Below are 25,007 nucleotides of genomic sequence, written 5' to 3'. Positions count from 1 at the left end.
AGAAATAAAACCTTTCTCCCTTACTCTAGTCCTGCCACATGGAAAATGTCCTAGATTTTTTTGCGCAAAAAGATTATCTTAAATAAAATTTTAAAATCTCATGGTTTAACAGGTTTATAATTCTACAATTATAATTCTACAATGTTTAAGTAAATATATTTATACTCTCAGCAAAGGCTTGCTTAGAGTAGAGCAGCAAGGAATCCTCAGTGCCCAAGACATACTTTTTCTTCAGGCACCTTTCACTTTCAAGTCCCAAGGCAGGTTACAACATTAAAAGACAACATTAAAAACAAGTTACAACATAACACTGGAACTGTTCCAGTTCTTCCTACAAACTGGCTTGAACAGAACCTAAGAGGACAATTGCTTTCCTTGCTAATTTTAGTACAGCTCTCATTTAGTTTTTTCTTTAAAACACATCAACCAAACATCAGTTTATCAGATTATGCGGCTCATAGAAAGTACCAACCCCCAGGTGTTTCTTCACACCACCTACATACTGGACAAGCAGCAGATTTGAAGATACGATTAGTATGCAAGGCTCAGCCTGTTCCTTTGCATATAAGTTGGCAACACCTCCTCTTATGGAACACAATCCTGAACTTGTCAGCGATGGACATCTACGGCATGAATAACACTTTTAAAAAGTGAAGCTGGATGACAATGACAGATAACAAGCTGCCGCTGCTGGAAGATGCAAGCAAATACCCTTTTCTTGAAGGTTAACTGAATAGGAACAGGCTTGAACAGAAAAAGAAATAAGGCAGGGGTGGGGAGCGTCAGCCCAGGGGACTGCGCTCAGGGCGCTCTATCCAGCCTGCAGGACTCTTGCCTTGCCAGGCCCACCCTAGTCCTTAATCTGTGCCCCGAGACAGCTGCTGTCTGGCTGGAGCACCCTTTGAACTATGACAACGCCTCTTGCTTGTCCTCAGAGGTGCCCAGAGAGGGACGTGTTTCAGCATAAACCCGCCTTACGTTGCTCCGTCCAGTTGGGAGTGCATCCCAGCACCAGTTCCTCCCTATCAAAGGTGGGAGGCCGGTATGTGCTGAGGCTGCAAAAAGGCAAATGGCTGTACGAGGCTCCACGTGCAGCGTAAAAAGCAGCGCCGCCGTCACGTGAGCAGCAGGGAGACCGTATCCGCGCATGCGCGAGCACCTCCTTACGGTGTCGTAGCAAGCGCTCGCCTAACAATGCCAGCCTGGGCCTTCCGTGACAGATGCGCTTGCGCAGTGGGCTTCCGATGTGCGCAGGCGCACCGTGCTCCTCTTCTCTTCTCTCTCCCCTCCCCCCCCCAGTTCTTTTTTTTACACATGCGCAACACGCTCCCGAGTCCCACCTCCTCAGTTGCCGGCCAAGTCGGTTCCTCTTTTCTAGTAACTTCCCCGATTCCTGACGTCATCAGCAGGCGCCGCGGCCGAGCCGGGCTGTTTCCGTTGAACTCTCCGAGAGTGCGAGCGCTGTGGCGGCGGCGTCGCGGAGCGAGTGAGAGAGAGGAGGCCGCGAAGCGTGAGGCGAGGAGAGGGGAGGGTCTGCCTTTCCCAGCGTCCCCCGCGCGGCTGGGCTAACGAGTCCCGGAGGCCCCTCGGCCGCCCGTCCTCCCTCTCCCCTCCCCCCCCCTCCGCGCGCGCGCGCCATGTCTGAGAGCGGCGAGAGCCCTCCTGGGCCGCAGAGCCCCGACGAGACCCCCGGCCCGGCCGCCTCGGCCTCGGAGCCGCGGATCATCAAAGTCACCGTCAAAACCCCCAAGGAGAAGGAGGAGTTCGCCGTCCCAGAGACCAGCAGCATCCGGCAGGTGAGGCCGGGGACGGGGGGAGGGGCGTGGCCGGTACCACCGCGCGAGTGGGCGGGGGGGGGAAAAGGTGTGTGTGAGGGGGCAACCGGCGTCTCCTTTATTTCCACGCCCGCGAAGACGGAACCCGGCCGGCGCCCCTGCGTCGTAGTCCGTTGGCGGGCGGAGCTCTTGCCTCACCGAAGGCCTCGGAGTGACTCGGCTGCAAAGGGAGCGCGTCTCTCTCGTCGCTCTTCCAGGTGCGTTTCCTCTAACGACGCCGCCGCCGCCGCCGGCGAGATGGCGCGCAGCCCGGTTCTGGACGACGTGTCCGTTTGCAAGCGAGGCCCGTGCGGTTCGGAGAGGCGGACTCCCCAGCAGGCGCGCGTAGGACTGAACCGGTCGAGGAAGTCGGGGCAGGCTTGGTGGTGGCAGGCGGAGAGAGCCTGGCTGGGGAAGCCCCGGAGATGCGGTGGCTTTGTCTGGGAGGGGAACACAAAGGAGCCAGGCAGATCGGCGAGGCGGGAAGGCGGGCAAGCGACCAGCCGGTTTTAAAGTGCAAAACGGGAACCTCAGGGAAAAATGTGGACTCCACAAACATAGAAGGTTCTCTAGTACTTTGGCGTAACACTGCTATATAGAACACAAAAGTACAAGCTGCGCCTAGGAGGTTAAATGTGGTAGAGGATCTTGTGTCTCTATATGGCTTCTATGCTGTTCCCTACATGGTGGTACTTCCTGACAGATTTTAAGTGGCCCTCTGTATCTTTTCATTACTTGATACTTAAGCTAGCACTACAGTATGTTTTTCTGATTGTATACAGTATTCTATGTATATGTATTACTGAAAAATCAGTGTGTCATTATACTTGAATATGGTAGCTGCCGAGTCATCTGCACGACTACTTCAGTGCTTTGAATTCGTTTCTTCTCAGCCTTTAATGTCTTGGACGAGTCATATTAACTAGGCCGGGTCATTTGGTAACAAAAGGCTACTGTAAAATTTTAAGGTTCTAAACATACTAGCTCAAAGACAAACTTCAGAGACTAGAAGATATATGCTAGCAAGATCTACATTGTGTGGATGAGTAGCCAATCCTTTGATCATGCAGATGTTAAGGCTCCTAATCACATTGTCATTTGAATGTGCTAAAGACATTGTATAGTATGTATCTGAAATCTTAATTTTTTACAGGTGTGAGAAGATTTTCTCAAACTGACACTTGGTAGTAGAGTGGCTACCTTTGTCTAGGGTTCTTCCACCTTGATTACAGTCTAGCTCATAGAGCAAGAATATGCCATTGGGATGACACTAATTTGCAACCAAACAATAATAACAGTTACACCAGTCAGTTCTGGTCATTTCATTCAGTATATTAAAACACTGCAGTTTTGTTGCTTCTAGGAATAGGCCATTTAATATTTAAAAACAATGCAGGTACCTCTGTTCTCTCTGGAGTTGGAATTTTTAAATTGTAAGTAACTGCAGTATAGGGTCATTTTATGTACTCACTTGGCAGTAAATAAAGTCTTGCAGGTCTTTAAAAAGAGCTTGTGGATTTTAGTTTTCTTCCATTGCTATTAACACTGGACTCCTTGTAATAGGTATAAAGTGGTAAACTTTGTTTGACTCCTTGATGTAGAAGGAATTTATGAACTCTTGTCCACAAATGACTTGCATTTACAAAGTACTTAAGTTTCCCTACTTAAAATATGCAGGATGTATATCTTGGTTATGGCTATTTTAATTAAGCTAAAACTAGTTCTACCTGAAAAACTAAGGCTTGTTATCACAAGTACTTTGTCCAGTTTAATAAACTCTTTACTATTACTTTATTTCTTGCAAGCACTTGCAAGACTTGAATTAATGATACTGGAAGCCAGTTTGCATTCAACTTTTCCTCTGAATTCTGGCATGTAACCCAGTTTTTGTGTATTCTTGGGAATCGCTTCCTTCAATCTCCCCATTGTAAGTAAGAACATATGAAGGTGCCTTGTAAAAAGTCAGATAATTTGTCCATCTATTTCAATATTGTCAACGCTGCCTAGCAGTGGCTCTCTAGGATATCAAATGGGACTTTTGGAGCCCTACCTTGGCATGAAAGGGATTGAACCTGGAACCTTCTGCATGCAAAGCAGATGCTCTGTTACTGAGCCAGAATTTTATTGCTGAGCCAGAATCCTTCCAGCCACAATGCACAACTTCTGCAGTTGTTTATTGGATATGCACAGACGAACAGGGGGAGAACGTGGGGCATCAGCAGGAAAAATAACATAAATATGAAATCTAGATCAGAGTACTTGTGGAAAACCATGAGAAAGTTCAGCTTTGGGACACATCTTTGAATAAAATCTTGAGAAATACTTGAGAGCCGTAATCCTGTTATTCCAGGTTTTCAGTTGATGTACACCTTGGGGTACTCTTCCGGTCTCAGCTATCTTTTAAATTATGGTGGCTACTGCACTAGCCCAGGAGTGGAGCCTGAAGTACTTGGATTTAAACAATTTCTGTGTAATCAGGATCCTTAGTTCATGTATAATTGGCGATACATTGATACATTTTGCCTATAATTTCAGTGCCATTTCATATTGCCATGACTAGCTCGAGAAAGGTTATGTTGATTTATCTAAAAACAGTTCTTAAAAATGTGTCTTACTCAGTTCATGCAGAAAGGGTGACATCACCAATCAATAGATTAGATAGTTACTTTGATGAAATTTGTTAGTGTATTTTGGAGATGAGCTTGTGTTATGCCTATGAACCAAAACCACCAATATTCAGGGTGCCTGGTTAGCCTGTACAAATAACAACCATTTTGTACACTACCAAGGCATGCACAACTGCCAACACGGCCACCGCTTTGTGCCCTGGAAGGGTGCAGGACAGGCTTACGTCCAACCGCTGACATGCACAAACAGAGAGTTGCCTGTAGTATTGTTAGCTTCCATTCAGAAAACCCAAACTGTAGTCACAATACAGTCATTTCCACAGAAATTGAAGCATTTCTTCTTTGCTTAACCTGTGAAGACAGGTGTAAGTTACTGGGAAATTGATGGTCATGAGGTCTGTCTGTGGTTGCAAAATCACAAACCCATAGGAATCCACAAATAAAGCATGGTGTAATTGGCCACAATGTAGCATGGTCAGTGTTTTCCTTGTTTCCACTGTGTGGTGCAATGCATTGCATGTTGATGTGGGTGGACCTTTTTGCTGTTTGATGTGGTATATGTAGGACTCCTAATACAGCCATACAGTACTCCCCTTCAGCAAAAATCTAATTCATGTTCCTGGACCAATAGAATTGTGTGCTGTGATGAATGCAAGGCTAGGGCCAAAGTTAGATTCCATTTTCTTCAAGAAAATTCTATTTTTTATTGGCGGGAAAAGGACAATCATGATTTCCTGGAGTTGTAACTTTTCACATCCAGCTAAGCAAAATTATAGTAAAGAACAAGTTATTTCAGTCTCCATTGGATGATTCAAAGCTAAAAACTTTGTTTGTTTGAACAAAGACTGGTATGCTTGGGTTGCAATAGTAGGTGTCCTTGGCAACATTGGTATAATCCTGATCTACTAATAGTAATCCTAACCACTAGACCTGCTGTCTAAATGTAATATAGGGCAATTGCAACCAGAAAAATCATCTGATGCTTTAAGAGTGATCTAATTAAGCATGTTTGCTTTATTTTATATATAGCAAATAAAAGTATTTTGTGTTCATTTTTTTTGTCCCAGTACCACTGTACTTTTCCAGGACAGTTTCTATATGTTATTAAATGTTTCCACATTCTTGTTTCATTGTTTGCAGACTCCTTCCAATAATATTTACATCTATTTATTTTATATTTTTTTTATACTGCTGTTTACCTTCAGATGTCAGGGCAGTTCACAACATAGCTTCCCTTCTCAGTGGCTTCATTATGATGATGCCAAATACTAGGTTTTTTCCTAGTTCAACATTGTTATGACTCAGTAACCAGATACACCACCAAAAAAAAAAAAAAGAGGGGGGGAAAAAAGATTTTATGCAAGCATTTTCATCTTCTCCAGCTCAAAAAAAGAAATTATATAATTATATAATGCTCAGGAATTTGTGCCTTCACTGAAAGTGAAATTAAAATGAATCTCCATTTTACTTTCACTTTCTCTAGCAGTCTGAGGCTAAATAAGACTGGTTTGATTTAACCTGCATAGCCAGTGAGGTGGTTTCAGTTAATTACTTGATTTATTTAAGGATGATAAAATCTGTCTTTAAATACGTTAAAGGAGATAGGACAGCGGTAAATAAATAAAAACAATAATAAATAGTCGCAAATGTAGAATAATTAAAAACCAGAACAATACATAATCATTCATGGCGAAGTATTCTAAAATTATACATTTGTTGTTTCAGTGTTCTTTCAAATACAAATCAGTGGCATATATGTATTATTTCACATTAAAGTTTTGAAGCTGTCAGCCTTCCCTAATGTTATACTTGCATTTGGCATCCATTCATTTTTACTAACGAATTTATGGACCGGTTTCCACACCACAAGTTGGGCTGGATAGCCTTGGATGTGTTTGATCCAAAGCCCCTCTGTTCTCCCAAGAAGGCCCAAGATTGGACCTGTTAACTAGGCCAACCTGGAAGTAGCACGCATATTGGTTTTGTTAGACAATAGGGGTTAAAAGGAGGGGGGAACACACTAGGAAGTATCCCACTAAGTCATACCCAGAGTAGACCCATTGGAATTAATGGACCAAATTTAGTGATGTCCATTGATTTCAATAGGTTGTATCCAGCACAGTTCTGCTGGCACAAGCAGTTTTAGCTGTGCAACTAAACTTCCCTTCCCTGTCCTCTCCCCATGCACTCCCTAAATATGTTCTGGAGAACAACAGCAGCAATTTCTCCAACTGTCTGAAGCAGTTTTGGGGGAGGGGAAGTCCGTCATGTGCCATTTCATATTAAAGCCTATGAAGTTCTAAAGAGATTGGTAGTTTTAGTTTTGAAATATCTAAAATCCGGACTGAGCTTTTGAGGTTTTTGTGTAGTCCAGCAAGGCAAAAAATGTCATTTTTTGAAATTTTAAACCCTCATAACTCAAAAACTGGATGAGATAAAAAAATTAAAAACAGAGACCTGGGGCCTTCTCTTATACTACTTTTAGGAAACTGAAACTGAAAGCAATATAAAATGGTGAGGTAAAAGTCCCTGGATCACTTGACATGGAATGACCCATAGAAAAGCCCCCAGTTACTGCAAAGTTTGCTCAGTCTCTAACCTTGCTGCCAAATCGGAAAAAGAATTAAATGAATAGTGATTTTCTGGAAACCGAATTCTACAGCCGATAACAGACTTGTGGTGATCTACTGGAGTAATCTGTTTCTCTACATTCCCATTGATATGTATAAACCATCTCTTAAGTATTTAGCAGCAATAACTTATAGCTAATGTGGTGTTATCTTTAAATATATATATATAGAAAATGTCAGTAAAATTATTCCACACTCGGAGTGAAATCCAGTGTACTTTTAAGGCTATTGCTCCAACAGTACAATAATTTCTGCTTGTACAATTGGAATTTTCTCCACTCCCCCAAACACCCTCCTCCAATCTTTTCTAAGATTTCCTTCAACCCTGGATTAATGTTGGATGTGTTATCTTAACGTATGTGTGCATACTTATAATACTACATATCTTATCTTTAAAAGACATCTGAAGGCAGCCATGTTTAGGGAAGTTTTTGATATTTAATGCTGTATTGTTTTTAACACTCGATTGGGAGCTGCCCAGAGTGGCTGGGTAGACTCAGCCAGATGGGCAGGGTATAAATTTATTATTATTATTATTATTATTATTATTATTATTATTATTATTATTATTATTACTACTACTACTACTACTACTACTACTACTATTCTGGTACATTGGTAATGCTAAGAAGAAGTGTATTGAATAAGTTAATCCTGAGAATGAAATTATGCACTCTTTTTCAGTTCAAGGAAGAAATTTCGAAGCGTTTCAAAGCCCACACTGACCAACTTGTGTTGATATTTGCTGGGAAAATTTTAAAAGATCAAGATACATTGACTCAGCATGGGATCCATGATGGGCTTACCGTTCACCTTGTCATCAAAACACAAAACAGGTAGGCCGGGGGGTATTATCTCCTGTTCAGTTATTCGTGGTTACTTCCATCTGTGGCAGCCTTGGTCAAGTTGAATTGTTTCAGAATTACCATAGTTTTCGCTCCATTACACACATTTTTTTCCTCCTAGAAAGTAAGGGGAAATGTCTGTGCGTGTTACGGAGCGAATACTTCCCTCCTCCGTGGTTTCCAGCGGGGAGAAGAGCCGCTGAATGGGGAGGAGAGAGGGAGCCGCTTCTTTAAAGGAGCAAAGCGGGAGGGGAGGGGAGCCGCTTACACAAGTGTAAGCGGCTCCTGTCTGGTTGGCTCCTTTAAAGCAAGCAGGCTCTCTGTATCTCTCTCGTCCCCACTCAGCGACTCTTCTCCCGCTTTGCTGGAAATAGCAGGAAAGATTTTCAGCTCGCTAAGGGGGGGGGGGGGGAGAAGCAGAACCTGCTTGCTTTAAAGGAGCCTACCGGACAGGAGCCGCTTATGAGTGTAAGGAATCAGACTCTCTGTCCCTCCAGCAAAGTTTTTCAGCTCGCTCTAGGGGGGGGGGGGAGGGAGAGAAGCAGAGCTTGCTCCACGCGTGCTCCTTATCCCTTGAGTGTTTTCCTTCCCTCCCCACTTAAAACGTGGTTACAAAGCACAGATCCACATGGATCCTCAGGATTTTTGCACTGGGTCACCCCAAATTCACCATCAGATCACATAGCATGTCCATGGCTACGGTTTGCACCAAAAAAATCACACACCTACTGTTGCCTGGGGTGCAAAACGTGGTTACAAACATGGATCCACATGGATCCTCAGGATTTTTGCATTGGGCTGCCCCAAACTCACCATCAGATCACATGTCTGTGGCCACAGCATGAACCACAAAAATCATACATCCACTGTTTCGTGTAGAATATTTTTTTTTTCTTGTTTTCCTCCTCTAAAAACTACATGCGTGTTATGGTCGGGTGCGTGTTATCGAGTGAAAAATACGGTATGTTTAATTTAAACCAATAGAACAAAACAAAGCCAGTAAAAGGTTGGGTTGCTGCAAATGGCAAAGGTATCTTTATGTATCTTATATCTGTGTGTGCTTCCTGTGTAGTCTGAACTCTTGGCAGTTTGTGTAAAATTTCCAGGTGCGTTTGGCTCTTCCTGCAGAAGTCATGCTTTCTCACCACCCATTGTAGAACTGAAGGGGTTGGTCAGTCTCAGTCTCTCTATCTGCCAAGTTGTTGTCTATGTTACTTTCGCTCAACGAGTGAAAGTGTGATGAAGGAGAGGCAGATTCTAGAGAAACTGGGCAAAATACAACAGTTGCACAAGCAGACAACTTTGGATAAGCCTTCAAAATCCGTCAGCCAGGTGCAAAATGCGCCTATTGGCCACTTGCAACCCAGTGAAGATACCTGGGCACTGGGATGGCACCTGACATTTCCACCATCTGGAGGTGCATGCCTGGGGATCCTTGGATCTTGACTCTTTTCACACACTAGCAACACATCCTGTAGAATTCTATTTGTTATATTTTATCTGCACAATCAGAATTAATTTTAGGAACTGACTGGCCCCAAAGTGGCAACTAGGCATTCTGTTTTAGAAACTGTAACCTTGGCTTAAGGAGCCATTTGGTTCCTTGTTTATATATCTGAGTTTCTAACACTGCTTTGTATATAACCCTCTGAGTGTCTTTACTGCACAGAGGATGTGGATCAGATACCCATGCCTGAGCCATCATTTTAGAGTATGTGTAAGAAATAGCCAAGTTTGTCAATAAGTGCAAGAACGTAGTCTTGTTATCTCTAAGTTCTTGCACTTACTGACAAATTTTAATAAGCTACCATGTCCAGATGGTATCATAATCTGTTTGAGTTCACATGGACAAAACATGACCTGCAAGTTTCTCCTAAAATTTGCTTCTGTAACACATTACTGGAAAATAGCCAATGAAACACTGATCTTTAGAAGCAGATCAAGGAAGCAACAGTCCAGTTAGCTTTGTATCAGCACTGAGCAAATTGGTGGAAAGAATTATTAACAGCTCATTTTTAGACACACAGAAGAACAAGATTTGCTAAGGAAGAATCAGCTTGGTTTGTCCAGAGGGAAATCCTCGCTCAGCATGCATTTGGAGCACTTTGAAAGTGTCAGCAAACCTGTAGTTAGGGGTGATCCTGCAGACATTATTTATTTGGCTTTCCAGAAGATGTAATGATGGCCGCTGATGGCTTTAAAAGGGATGATGTATAGCTATTGACAGCTGTTAGTGATGATGCCTATATGAAACCTCTGGATTTGCTGGAGAGAGGCAGTGGGAGAAAGCTGTTGCTTCCTTTTCTTTATTGTGGACCTTCTAGAAGCATCTGGTTAGCTATTGTGGGAAAACAGGGTGCTAGAGTGACCCTTTGGACTGATCCAGCAGAGTTCTTACAATCACGAATGGCCAGGATTTCAGCAACATTCAGAGCTACTTTTCCACATTTCCCCCCAACACAAGCACTTAATATTGTGTTGGAAAGATTGTGTACCTTGGAAGGGATTAAGACTACAGGAAGGCCACTTGTAGTGACATCCTGTTATCATCATCTGCATCATCAGGAGATGTGCTTGTAATAAACAGCACAAAATCACCATATGCATCATTTGTACTTTCCCCCAATACAGTTGGTCATATTTATGTAGGAAAAAATAATTTATAAAAGTCTGGTGTCACACAAGTGGAAACCCACTTGCACAACAATATTTATTCTTCCTTTCTCCAGCCCCACCCCCCTTTTCACAGCAATTGAGTCTACTTGCTTGTGGACACAATTGGGCAAGACCCTTTCCTCTTCTCACATGGTGGAGGAGGAGAGGGAAGGGGAACATACAAACCCAAAGCTGGCTGTGGTTCATTCACTATCATTTAAAACCTAGCTAGGGTCATCTGAACTAGGCCTTTAAAACCCACACAAGGATTCACCAGTCTCTTGTTGGCATCCATCTGTCTCAAGAGACAGTGGACGAGTCAAACCGTTGGAGAGTTACAGCACTTGCTTTGGTTCTTAAGACACAAGTTTTTCTCTGTCCTTCCTACCAATACTTAATGGTCACACAACTCAGCCTTGTAATTAAATAACACATACTTCCTTTGATATGTAAAATATTTTGCATTCATTATGCTGATTGAAAGCCCATTTTATGCAAATGCATCAAATAAGCCTGGTAAATATTTAGAACTGGAGTGTCAGACAAATGCAGTTCTGTGAGTCAGCTCGACTCACAACGAGATATCTGACTACCAGGAAGCATTTGTGTTCAGAAGATTACTGGTCCAAGAGTAGCATCAAGACAGATTGACTGGCTTCTAAATTCATGAATCTAGGGAAGAACGGCAAGCAACCCAAGCTGTTTCATGTTGGATATGAGTTAGCTGAGAAAAAATGCCTCTGATGTTTCCAAAAGCAGATCTGGGCTTTGAGGAATTTGCATTTTCCACATGGAAAGAATCAGGAGCCTGGGATATATTCCATTCTGTGTTTACTGCCTTTTAAAAGCTTTGCTGTGTCTGTATGAGAAATGAGCCCCAGGAGCAAGAATCCTTCTGGAGTATTTTTTCTTAGCAGGCTGACTAGACAGCAATCCTTTCCTGCTGTTGCATCATGTCACAGCTATTCCAACAATTGTAATATTAATTCATTAAGCAATGAGCTGCAGCAAACATTGGCTGTACTCAGAGTAGACCCATTGAAATTATTAGATATGGCTAACTTATGTCTCTTAATTCTATCAGGTCTACTCTGAGTAGGACACAACAAATTAGTCTTATAGCATGGAAATTTGCACGTAATTTTGCTTGAAAGTTGAATAGTGTTTTGATTCTGTAGCAGCACCATTCTCTGCATGTTGAGGAAAGTGGCTAATTGAAGTGCTAGATTTCCTTTGCCAGTGTTGATTTCACAATCATCCTTTAGTTTCTCTAGCTAAATTTGAATGGTTATTTTTTTCCTGCTGTCACCAAACCAGATTGTATCAAAAAGAGAAAGCCAGGTAATCCAACAATGAAAAGAGAATATTGGAGCTAGTTAGCATGTAACTTTGAGTTTGGTAACAATGACTTTTCAGCTAGCTTGTGAAATAGCACAGATGATTACGTGAATGCAAATACTATTTGTCTTCCAGCCCTGTACCTCTGATAAACATTAAAGAGACCTGGCAAGCAGCCTATTCAGTAGGAGCTGATCTAAGTTTTTATTGCTCTTGCTTTCATCTTTCTTTTTCTGGCCAGTATATGCTGCTTGCATATAAAAGTATGAGGCCTTTAATACAATAACTACAGACTACAGATGCCTGTTGAACTACATGCAAAATTGATATATTCTCATTTAACCATGGGTTATTAAGAGCTGGTAATGGGTTGGTGCAAAGGTTTTCAACCTTTTTTACTCCATGGCTCCCTTGACCAACTACATTCTTTCTGCAGCACCCCCGTGGGGCTCAGGAGCCCAGTTATGTCACCCCTTGCCTGCAGACCTGGCAGCCTCTCACCTTTTTTTGAACACCCTTGTGGAGTGTTCCCTCAGCCTCCTCTCTCCTCTTCTTGGGAGTCCTCCGGGCACCAGCTGCTGCTCTTCCTGGTCTCTGAGCTGCACCCCTCTGCCCCAAAGAGAGGTGCCACCTCACACTGCCCCATAGGGGACTGGGAAGAGGTTGCCCTCCAACCTTAGTGACCCAACAAAGACTGGCCAAAAGTGGATGTAAGGCCAGCACCGGGCACTCAGCTCCCAGGCAGGCCTTGCACACAGCAAGCACAAGAAAGTCCAGCGTGGCACCTGCCTGCCCGTTGAGCCTTCCACTTGTCCATCCAATCCCAAAAACTAGGGCTGATGGAATGGCTGGCTGGGCTCCCTTGCCCACTTGCTTGCTTACTCCAAGGCTGGCTCAGCTCCTGATAACCAGCACCCCCTGGCCAGCCCAGAGGCACCATTCGCCTGCTGAGCTAGAGGCCAGGGCTGCTGCAGCAAAAAGTTGTGCAAGCCTTTGGGAGGCAGAGACACGAGAAGGCATCAGAGGAGGGAGGAAAGGAAAGACGGACAGAGACCAGTGTTGCCCGCGGCACCCCTGACCATCATTGAAGGCACCCTAGGGTGCCATGGCACACTGGTTGAAAACCACTGGGTTGGTGTGTCATGTGCTGTACTAGAACAATAGTCATTAACTTTTTCAGACCAATGACTTCTCTTTATCAGCACCAGACTGTATACTCTTACATATTGAAATAAAGCTACTAAGTATATTCCTCTCTGTAGTAGGGCCACATGCAAACAATGGAATCTTCTCCGTGCAATGATCAAAAGTAAACTAGCTGTAGTCTCCTTTGCATATGGCTACCTTATCCCTGTTTGTTTTTGCCTTCACTTTCATCTTAAGGAAAAACCCTAACAGCAAACAAAATGTTGGTGGTACTTAACTTGTGTGACTTGTTTTAGGTTGGAATACAATCTACATGTTGGTCCTGACCCACCTGCTGAAGACCACCCTACTACTAGAAGACACTTTCCCATATCATTTCCTCAATTGTAGTGCATTTCTTCTCCCGTGATAGGCAAAAAAATAGAGCCCTGCATTTAATTTTATGTTCAGGAAATAGTATTGAAGTGATCTATTAAAATATGAATGAATAGTTCTGGTTTAATAGTTCGTGTTTAACATAATTGTAAAATGAGAAAATTGAATTGCTAGATATTTGTAAATTGGCCTTTCCAATAATCTTTTTGTTTTGAATCTCCTTTAAATTTCCTCATTTGTTGAAGTGTTTATGTTCTATATGTCTTTAGATCACATGACAATTCAGCTCAGCAAACAACTACTGCAGGGAGTACTGCTACCACAACAGCATCCACCAGTAGCTCTACAAATTCAACAAACACCAGCCCTTTTGGTTTGGGTAAGGCTCCATAGTGTTTTAGAGCTTCTTGAATAAGAATGCTGCTTTTCTAACGTAGTTCGGTTGTTTCAATCGTACAAATAACTTTTTCAAACATATTTATCTTGCTGTAGCTATATTTTTCAAGTAAAATTTATATTTGTATGTTTTATAGAAGCTTTTTCTTACTAGTTTTTAGTGAGTAGTCGTGAGACTGAACGCACAGTAATCTTTTCTCACCTTTAAATAAGGAGCTGTAGAAAAATCTGCTGGGTAGCTTAAGAGAATAAGAAGTTGGGTGTTTTCCAATTGAGCTCTAGCTGAATATGATTATACTGTTGGATTACTAAATACATGTGTTCTCTTGAGCAAATAGATGTGTGTAGTCCTAGGAATAAATGGTTCTAGGATCAGTTGAATGCCTTCCTGGAGTCTGTAGTGAAGTCCAGTGGTATCTACCAATGGATCAAACACTGCAAGTGGAAGAGGTTTCCTCTCTTAAGGCCGTCCCCAGAAGGTCTTCTGGGGTGTTTGTTTTTCTTTCTTCTTGTTAAAAGTCACAAATAAATGTAAACAACAATAAACAGATTCAGAGTACACAGGGGCTGCAGGAGAGTAGAGAGGAAGGAGAAACCCCATTGTACGAGTGGAGATATGATTGCACAACATTGGAGGTGCGCATACAACTGTACATGTTTCAAGCTGTACTTTTCCAAACAGTCAATGGAATGGCCCTAGGCCCGGGGACATCTTGCTACTGTGTTCCTGCTCTGCTTCTGAGCACATTCTGCAGGACATACTGTGCGAACAGGACTAGTGAATATCAGGTTTCAAAAAAAGTGTTAGTTTTTTGAGTTGTCAAGACAACTGTAAAGCACTAATTAATAGTACTGAATGGCCCAGTGTAGCTTTTTCACTGAATAAAGGAAAACAAATGATAAACGCTGCATCTTCTCACATGCAGGAGGAGGATCTGATTAGCAGTTCAAAATATCAGTGGTAATTTGCTTTTAATACAGCTTAGGGTCAGACTAGTTATTACCAAGTTATTCTAGGCATCAATATACCAGTGCCCCAAATCTGAGTACTAAAATCAGAGAGCAGCAGTATGTTTGGAATAAATTGTATAATTTTTGGCAGTTTTGTACAATCCACCTTGATTTAATTCATTGCCAAAGTAAGTTCAATGCTATGTGAAAGAATTGGTGCTATGACTTCTTAACACGCAATTAATGTAGGCGGGACAAAACTTTGGTGCAAATGTTTGGCTTCATTCAGTTAGTTTGAGATGTTCTGTTTGATAACGGAGAGAGTGTATTGAATGTCCAAGAAAAGATAGAAATTAAAACAGGAATTTTGTGGAGGGAGAGAGAGCTCCACTAGAAGTTTTTTCAATATTTAACCCTTCAAGAGATACATTCTGAATCAAAAGGATTGGAGCTTGCTTTTTAAAACTAACAGAATATGCCTTTTTATATATTTGTATATTGAGAGAAGATTAAGAACAGCAACTCCTTTTCTTCATGTAAAACTGAACAAACAAATGTGTTGTATTGAATATTGCAACCCTAGATAAAATGTGGGTAAAAGCAAATTGCTGTCACAATAAAATTAGGGAGGGGGGACCCTTATTTATTTTTATTACATTTCTATCCTTGTTTCCTTTGGTGAAACTGGCATTTCCGTGCAGTCACTGACCAAGACTTAGGCTAGCTTCAGCAAAATTGCTGCATCATGGGTATACAGACCAGGCTGCAGGGGACCTATGCAAAACTTCCCCTCTCCAGAATTAGTTCTGATAAAAAAAACTTCTGGTAAATAACATTTATAGGGGTTATTGAAATGTTCAGATACTTAGAATGCAGTCAGTTTTATCAGTGTTCTAGTCCTTATTTTCAGTAGACTTATTAGTTATCCAATACTTCATAATGCAAGTTGTCAATCAGTTGGATATGAAAACTAACACCGGGATAGAGTATTTTGGGGGTGCTGCTGCTAGAAAACGGTTTCTTTTGTTTTATGATACGAGAAACATTTGCACAAATAGAAACTGATCTAGGAACATGTTTAGAAAGTGCATTTTCTTCTTTCTCTCTCCCCACCCCCAAGGTGGTCTTGGAGGACTTGCAAGCCTGAGTAGCCTAGGCCTGAACACATCAAACTTCTCAGAATTACAGAGTCAAATGCAACGACAGCTCATGTCCAATCCAGAGATGATGGTTCAGATTATGGAGAATCCCTTTGTTCAGAGCATGCTTTCAAATCCAGACCTAATGCGACAGTTAATTATGGCTAATCCTCAGATGCAGCAGTTGATACAGCGAAATCCAGAGATCAGCCATATGCTTAATAATCCAGATATAATGAGACAGGTATGTGAATAGTTGGTCTCTAAAGAAGGTGTTTGCAGTTTGTATACTGATTCATCTCTGCACACTGCAAACAAATTCTGTGACATACTATGTTTAACATAACTGCTGAAACATTTACTAAGAGTGTTTTTCTTGTTTTTTGCCATTTTCCCAAATTAAAAACTTACTTTCAATTGACTTTTCAAACCATTGGTCCATTTAGCCCAGTAATGTCAACTATGGCTGGCTGTGACTCTCCCAAGCTCTTAGGCAGAGACATTTTCCAGGTCTGCCTACCTGAGATCCTTTAATTGGATTTGCCACAGATTGAACCTGGAAACTCATACAAAGCATGTGCTCTGTCTTTGAACTAAACAGGTTAAGGCCCAGCACCATTCATCCTGACCATGGTGGATGATCATCTATGAGTTCCTAAACAATAGTGCCATGAATGTGCACTCCTCCATCTCCCCTGCTAATATTCTTAGCTTCTTTATCGACTTTAAGAGAGAGTTGTCCACTTCAGACATAGTGGAGTACCCTGGCTTAATGCAAGGTAGTGTCTGCACTGCTAGTATGTGGCAAAAAGGAGTATAAAGTGCCAAACTTGAGGTAGCGCCTGTTATATTTTAACTACACTGCATACCTAGCAGTTCGAAAGCACGTCAATGTGCAAGTAGATAAATAGGTACCGCTCCAGCGTTTCCGTGTGCTGCTCTGATTCGCCAGAAGCGGGTTAGTCATGCTGGCTACATGACCCGGAAGCTGTACACCGGCTCCCTTGGCCAATAAAGAGAGAGGAGCGCCACAAGCCCAGAGTCGGTCACGACTGGACCTAATGGTCAGGGGTACCTTTATATTATATTTATATAAAACCTTTATATTCAGCAATCAGAAGAGCCACACAGCCAATTCCATGCTTCCAGGGGAGCTTTGGACTTAGTTTTGCTCAAATACTTTTGAAACTGACTAATTAAAAAAGAAAAGAAAAGCTTAATACCAGCTGGGTTGTAAACATTTCTTTAAAAATAAGTCCACTCTACATTTGCAAGCCTTTGAGCACCCCTAAAGTAGCTCATTGGACTCCAGTCTTAAGACCTTTAAGAATAGTTGTATTTCTAATGTGAACTATTTTATTTCCCAGACTTTAGAACTTGCTAGAAACCCTGCAATGATGCAAGAAATGATGAGAAACCAGGACCGTGCCTTGAGCAACCTTGAAAGTATACCTGGTGGTTATAATGCTTTGCGACGCATGTATACAGATATTCAGGAGCCAATGCTCAATGCAGCACAAGAGCAGGTGAGGAGGACTGGTGGGGAGGGCCCAAGCTGAGTTAAAGTGTTTTACCTCAGGTACAAATAAGGATTTGTCCCTGCTTGGATTCTTTTTTTTTTTTAACCTTTGTTTCATTCAGAGCTGCTGCCAAAAACAGCAACCATGTATTGAGTGCTCTTCCCACTTCCTGTAATATTTCAGCGCATTTGACCTTTGCCATTTCCCTGCCAGCCACAGTCAGTGTTGTGGACTGGGGATGGGAGAACATAAGACATGATTTCATTATCTGTTAAATTTATACCCCAGCCTTCCTCTCAAAGGAGTCCAGGGTGACCAACGTATGATAAAACAATAGAGTTAAAAATAAAACCAATCAGGTAAGGAAGCTTCATGACACAGCTAACAGGGTCTAAATGATGGGGGAGAATAATCACAAGGCTGCTGTTTTCAGCTACAGCCCAGTAGTTCTGGTCTAAGGTGAATAAATGGTTCAGCTTTAAATCTGGTATTTTATTTCCTTGGTGCTTCAACAGCTTTGGAGTATAACATTCTGTTTTTAAAAAATGATAGTGATTCACTTAAGTTGCATCAGATCATGGGTCAGACTAAAAGTCCAGCTTTGTGTTCTCACTGTGGTCAAGCAGGTATTAGTAGGAAGCTTGCAAGCAGGGCATGAGTGCAGCAGCATTCTCCCACGTGTGGTCTCCAGTAACTGGCACTCACAGGCCGACTCCCTCTGACAAGTGGGGGTGGCAAATAACCATCATGGCTAGTAATGATAGCCTTATATTCCATATACTTGTCTAATCTCCTTTTAAAGCCATCCAAGCTGATGGTCATTACTGTATCTTGTGAGACTGAATTCTATAGCTTAACTCCGTGCTGTGCTATAGCTTAATCTCTGGATGGCCAGAATCTTTCAACTTTCAGCTTCGTTGGATGGCCTTCATTGGATGTTCTCGAAAATGACTGAAAACGTTGCTTCAGATACATGCCCTGCTCCTCATTTGTTTGTTCAGATAAAAGAAAGAGATGGTGTAAGGTGCTCCATCTGGACAACATCTGGGGACTACAGGTTTCCCACCTGTAACTGAAACTGCACCAGGCAAGGAAGTGTCCCAAATTAGTTTTGAAAGGTAGCTTATAGTAGGACTCTAAAACAAGAAGAAAACTCATTACAGGCCTTATTGGCTGCTTACGGTGTGCTGTAGGAATTATAAAATAATGGGACCGCTAATCTTGACCATGGCCACTGCAAAATCTTGAGCAAGCTGTTGGCAACTCTTCTAAGGACCACAGTTCTTTAACAAGCAGCAAAGCAGTGCAATCATGGTCATGCACCTAAGTGTGTATTCAGGGACTTCTCCAAAGCAAGTTCTGTTGAATAAGAATGCTTCTCCTTAATCCTGTTTATCCATAAGCACTTTTCTTTTGTAGTTTGGGGGCAACCCATTTGCTTCATTAGTAAGCAATTCATCAGGTGGAGACAGCCAGCCATCTCGCACAGAAAACCGAGACCCATTGCCAAATCCTTGGGCTCCTCCGTCCACCACACAGAGCTCCCCAAACAATAGCAGCAACAGCGGAGACAGTGGGGGAGGCAGCAGTGTTGGAAGCAGCAGCACTGGAAACACAGGGCAAAGCTCAACAATACCGAATTTGGGACCAGGTCTAGGAGGTATGTTCACTACACGGCAGTTATATCGGCTTCCTTGCAAAATGATAGCCCCAAGGGCATGGCTGTTAGCTCTTTTCTCAATTGGGTTTGGACTTCAACTTCAATTATGAGTTAAATGTAACTTTTCAAGGAGTAATGGCTACTGTCCACTACAAAGCAGCCACAATTTGTTGGTTTTTCTTTTTGCTGTTGACTTGTGTGTCACTTTGTTAACTCACAACTGGTACCACATCCCTGAATTGCTGAAAGTTGTCTCCTCCTCTTTAAAGCTGGCATGTTCAACACACCCGGAATGCAGAGCTTGTTGCAGCAAATAACAGAAAACCCACAGTTGATGCAGAACATGTTGTCTGCCCCCTACATGAGAAGCATGATGCAGTCATTGAGCCAGAATCCTGATCTTGCGGCCCAGGTAAGTCCTGAAGTGCATAAAGATTTGGAATGCAGTGTTGTTGCTGGTATGGTATCCTATCCTGGACATCTACAAATACATTTTTCCAAGTCATTTTATCCAAATTGTCATTCTGGAAGGGCTGTAGCTCAGGTAGAGAGCATGGTTCAATCTCTCTGACATCTCCAGGTAAGGATAGGAATGTCCCCTGTCTGAAGCCTTGAAAAGTGGCTGCTAATGAACTGAGCCAGATTGAGCAATGGTCTGATTTGGTATAAGGCGCTTCCTGATGGGATGTTACTGGATTATTAGTTGTAGCTGGAGGCTGTTCCAAAGCTTTTTGTCCTTGGATAAATTGATGTAGACGAGCTTTGGAAACAAGATAAACTTGTACATAGCCAGATCACCACCAGCAGCAAAAACTACAGCCACACTGGCTCCCAGATTGTAGACATGATCCTTGTGGATCCCACTGGTCAGTCCGTCCTGTTTTAAACCCTATAACATCAACACAGTTGTGCAGATTCTCTGACTATCCTGTGACTGACAACTTCTGTTTCATTGCTCCTGACTTCTAGCTGCTCTCGGGACTACTGCTACTAATTGTCTTTTCTAGCAGGTCTAGTGAACTGGTTTTTTGTTTTTAATCTGTCCTGCTTTTCAAGATAACTCCTTATAAAGTACAGGTGAAACTAAAAAAATTAGAATATTGTGGAAAAGTTCATTTATTTCAGTAATTCAACTTAAAAGGTGAAACTAATATATGAGACTCATGACATGCAAAGCGAGGTATGTCAAGCCTTTATTTTTTATAATTGTGATGTTTATGGTGTACAGCTGATGAAGACCAGGAAGCTTCAATAGCAGCCTTCAGCTCTTCTGCATTGCTCGGTCTCATGTCTCTCATCTTTCTCTTGGCAATGCCTCATAGATTCTCTGTGGGGTTCAGGTCAGGCGGGTTTGCTGGCCAATTAAGCACAGTAATCCCATGGGCATTGAACCAGGTTTTGGTACTGGTATTTTTACAGCTGGTGTTGGTCCACTGTGCTTCATTAAGTCCAGGGTCAATGCAGCCATCTACCAAAAGATTTTGGAGCACTTCATGCTTCCTTCTGCATATGAGCTTTATGGGGATACTGATTTCATTTTCCAGCAGGACTTTGTCACCTGCCCACACTGCCAAAAGTACAAAAAGCTTCCTGGTCTTCCATAACACCTCAGCAGTGCCACAGGCTGATAGCATCCACGTCACGCCGCATTGAGGCAGTAATTGATGCAAAAAGGGCCCAAACCAAGTACTGAGTACATATGCATGCTTCTACTTCTCAGAGGTGCAATATTGCTCTATTTGCAGTCCTTGTTTTGCTGATTTCATTTAATATTCTAATTTTCTGAGATTGTTAATTTGGGGTTTCATCAGCTGTATGCCATAAACATCACAATTATAACAAATAAAGGCTTGATATATCTCGCTTTGCATGTCATGAGTCTATCTCATATATTAGTTTCACCTTTTAAGTTGAATTACTGAAATAAATGAACTTTTCCACAATATTCTAATTTTTCGAGTTTCACCTGTAGCTTACAAAACTCAAAAGCAGTATCACATCTTGCCCTGCTTGGGGGCCTTTTCTCCTGCACTTCAAACTGCATCCTGTAGCTCATTTTTGGTGGTTTGATGTTTGTCTTTCTGAGGAGCCAGCAAAATGTGCTGAAGGATCAGGTTGGAGGGAACAAAAGCTGAACCTTGCTGGTACATAACCCTCACCCCACCCTCTGCACCCCTGGCTCCCTTTTTTGTTGTTGTTCTTTTACTTTGGCTGTGCTTAATAATGTAAAATGCTGTCAGACACCCATCATTTTGAAGAGTATGTATGGGAAAGCCTTTATCAGAAACCAGCTTTTCAATACCAGGCATGTGTGAAGCACTAGTATCAGAATAATGTTTCTGAGTATATGCCCAGTGAGCATGTCTCACCACTAAATAAATGCAGCTAGTGGCACACAGAGCAGAGTGGTAGGGAGAGGAAAACAGATTGCTGGCTTGGTTTAGGGGCAGTTAGGGGGAGCGGAAAAGGAAAACCGAGATGGCTAGCAGGCTCGGGGATACTATGGAGGAGAGAGAAGTGTGGCTGCTCGCTGCAGTTAATTGATGGAAGGGAAAGTTTTTAAGTTGACTGAGGCATGTGTCAATATGAGAAGGGTGTGTGTGGCTGCTTGGGGAATTTGAGGGGTGGGCTGGATGGAGGAATGAGAATAAGCAAGCTTTGATCCTACCTGTAAGGCTGCCAATTTCTGGTGGAGTTTATAATTCTGCAGCTTTTTACAGATAAAATACTCACTTATCCCTACAGATGATGCTGAATAACCCTTTGTTTGCTGGGAATCCTCAGCTTCAAGAACAAATGAGACAACAAATTCCAACTTTCCTTCAACAAGTAAGCCACCTATTAGCTTCTTATCACAATTCTTTCCTTAAAATGATTCCATTCTTAATCCTAAATGGTTACAAAGGTTGCAAACCACTTTGTGGTTGCAAAGGTGTAGAACCATCATGCAACCACCCAAAGTATTTTACTGGTCTCCAGGGGTTCATGCATTTGCACATATTTCCATAACCAATTGTTACCAAATGATCATTTTGACATGTCTGCACATGTATGACGCATCGTGTTTCTCTTAATAGATGCAGAACCCAGATACGTTATCTGCAATGTCAAATCCTAGAGCTATGCAAGCTTTGCTACAGATTCAGCAAGGTTTGCAGACTCTAGCAACAGAAGCACCAGGACTTATACCTGGGTAAGAGTTGGCAAGATTTTTTATTTTCATAGTCTGACTATAAGTTTGCACCCATAATATTAATGTACTAAGCTGCTTGCAATTTAAGAGTTTGGCTTTTGAATTGGTAACTAATTTTTAGTAAGGAATAATTTGAGATTCTGATTTCGTGAAGAATTTGATAGTTGGGTGTTCCTTATTTGTGTCACAAATAAAATTCTTGTTTGTGGTAAACTGAGGTACGATTCCTACCTCTCGGGTATAAATAACTTGAATGTGTCTTCTATTTTGTGCAGATTTAATGCTGGAATAGCTGGATTAGGAAACTCTGGCTTAGGAAGTGCTGGACTAGGGAGCACTGGCCTTCCTACTGCAACAGCCGTGCCCACTTCCGTCCCAAATGAAACGACAAGTCCAGCGTCAGGAACTGGTGAAACTGGACACCAGCAGTTTGTTCAGCAGATGTTGCAGGCTCTTGCTGGAGCCAACGCTCAGGTAACATAGTAGATTGTTATGTTTTTATTCCTCTCCTATTGTATCACTAAAATAAGCAATCAGCATATACAGCTTTCAAGTCTATTCACCGAGAAAGCTGCAAGTTTTGTTGAAGAAACAATACCTTTTGTTTTCTAAACCACTGTCCTATGTAAAGGGCCCTTTGCTCAAGATTCTGCTTAATCTTTGGGTTCTACAAGTATCCTAGGACCCTGACCACCTCCCTGAAAGATGTGTCCCCATTTCCCATGAGATGGCTAGACTTTCCTTCTTGCTGATAAAGTCCAAGTAGCATTATATTCCTTGAGTAAAATAGATAGGCATATCTGAAGTCTGGTCCCTAAAACCTCAGATGCAGGAACTAATTGAAATACTTGATAGCCCCAGTGAAAATATCAGTGTCAGTGTCCTCAGAATAGGGGGGAACCTTTGAATCCTTATAACTTTGAAACCTGTCCATTGTTCAGCAACTGCTTCAACATTTTTCATTTCAGCCTGTTTAGAAAAATAGTTATTTGCAAAAAGACTGGCTGAAAAAAAAATCTAACTTTGGCTCCTCCTTTAGTTTTGCATGTTGGGTAGACATGTTTGTACAGAAATAACACCAATTTATATTTTTATCTTTTTAGCAATTACAAAATCCAGAAATCAGATTTCAGCAGCAACTGGAGCAGCTCAGTGCAATGGGCTTTTTGAACCGTGAAGCAAACCTACAAGCTCTAATAGCAACAGGAGGTGATATCAATGCAGCCATTGAAAGGCTACTGGGTTCCCAACCATCATAGCAACATTTCTGAAACTTGAAAAATGTAATTTATTTTTGATAACAGCTCTTAAATCTTTAAAATACCAGCTTTATTTCATTCTGACTCTTGGGAATTGTCTTGTTCTAACTAAACCCAGTCTGATGCATTAAGGTGGAGTGCAGTAGTTTTCTTCGAACAGTGGGAATCAATGCTTTTCACTTGGTTGTTGCATGCATCAAACACTTCTTCATTCTGCATTTATTGTGATTTTTTTAAAAAAGGAAATTGCTTATACAGTTGGGTGACCAGGTTTTATCTGACCTTCAACTGTCCAATTTAGTTGCTTCTTAAACATTAGCCTTTGATAGTAATTTATGTAGAATACAAATTAAAGAGGAAACTAATTGAAGCTATAATTTGTGGGTACATATTGCTTATTGTGACTTGGCATGTCTCTCTTGCTAGGAAAATGCTGTAAGATTTATACCACTTGATTTAGCTACTTTCTTGCTCTTTTGTCTCTATGAAAAAAATGTATAACACGGAAACAATATTTTTCCAAGCAAATCTTCATCTCAAAGCCAGAATAAGTGAAAGACATGAGACACCGCCAATGGAGTAGAATCTTACAGCATCTTTAGCAAGTATCTCTTAGCAGAAGTGCTTTGGCAAATTCTTTTAAAATACTAGGATTGCTGACCTGATCTTTACAACTGTACAGAAACCTGCATTGTAACATTGTCTCAAATATTCACAAGGATTGATTGTAAATTACCTTCGTCTTTGTGCAGATTGAAGGGGCGCAGCCTTTTGCTCTGAAACTGCTTTTGCCTAAAGCTCTTTGGCTTCCCCCTTGAGATTCTAACTTGCATTATGATTTGTAATTGGACGCATACTTTCACTGACACTGTCATGTGATATTCTAATTACTTTTAACCACCATGTAAAAATACTGTATATCTTTTGGGTTTTTATTGGTAGTTATTTCTCTTGTGCACAGGTAATAAATGAATTAAACTTCTTTGTGAGCAATTATTTGCAGTCATTTTATCCCTATCGGCAGACATTCAAGCCACCATATTTAAGGCTGGGACCATCTTTGTTCATCTTGCCCTTAACAGTAGCTTGCATTGGAGTTCTTTTCAATATGCAATGATGAAGATTATTGTCATAAAGCAGGCCTCTCTCACTGGTGTGAGCTCCTAACATTCTGTCAAACATTTTTTAAAACTGTTACTAAGGCCTCCATGTAGGCATTTCTGATACTCTATACCAGCAGATGTGTTCCTGAATCCTTTTCTTTGGAGACCCCTAAACCACAGGGAAGATGGTGTTTATTGGAACCCTTCTTGTAAGAATGATAAACATCATGAAGTGGCTCACTTGAGATGAAAAAATCATGTAAAAAATGTAAATTACTCATTTTAACCTACATCCCTGCATCTAGGTTCATTTAATAGAAAAATGTGGGCTTGCATTTTAGGGTTTGCCTGTTATT

At 41.8% G+C, this 25,007-nt stretch overlaps 1 protein-coding gene across 1 annotated transcript; it reads left to right on the top strand.

Annotated features, from left to right (window-relative positions):
- The first annotated feature begins 1,152 nt into the window (after positions 1–1,152).
- On the top strand, positions 1,153–24,530 carry UBQLN1 (ubiquilin 1). Its single transcript, XM_083702038.1, has 11 exons — positions 1,153–1,796; positions 7,756–7,907; positions 13,700–13,809; positions 15,898–16,160; positions 17,284–17,442; positions 18,856–19,096; positions 19,366–19,508; positions 21,842–21,925; positions 22,174–22,289; positions 22,565–22,763; positions 23,393–24,530. The coding sequence occupies exons 1-11, from the start codon at positions 1,638–1,640 to the stop codon at positions 23,546–23,548; spliced, it is 1,782 nt and encodes a 593-aa protein (XP_083558164.1). The 5' UTR covers positions 1,153–1,637; the 3' UTR covers positions 23,549–24,530.
- Positions 24,531–25,007: the final 477 nt, after the last annotated feature.

The sequence above is a fragment of the Podarcis gaigeae genome (genome assembly GCF_964106915.1).
Source record: "Podarcis gaigeae genome assembly, chromosome: 11".
NCBI lineage: Eukaryota > Metazoa > Chordata > Lepidosauria > Squamata > Lacertidae > Podarcis > Podarcis gaigeae.
This window is presented reverse-complemented; position numbering and strand designations above follow the sequence as displayed.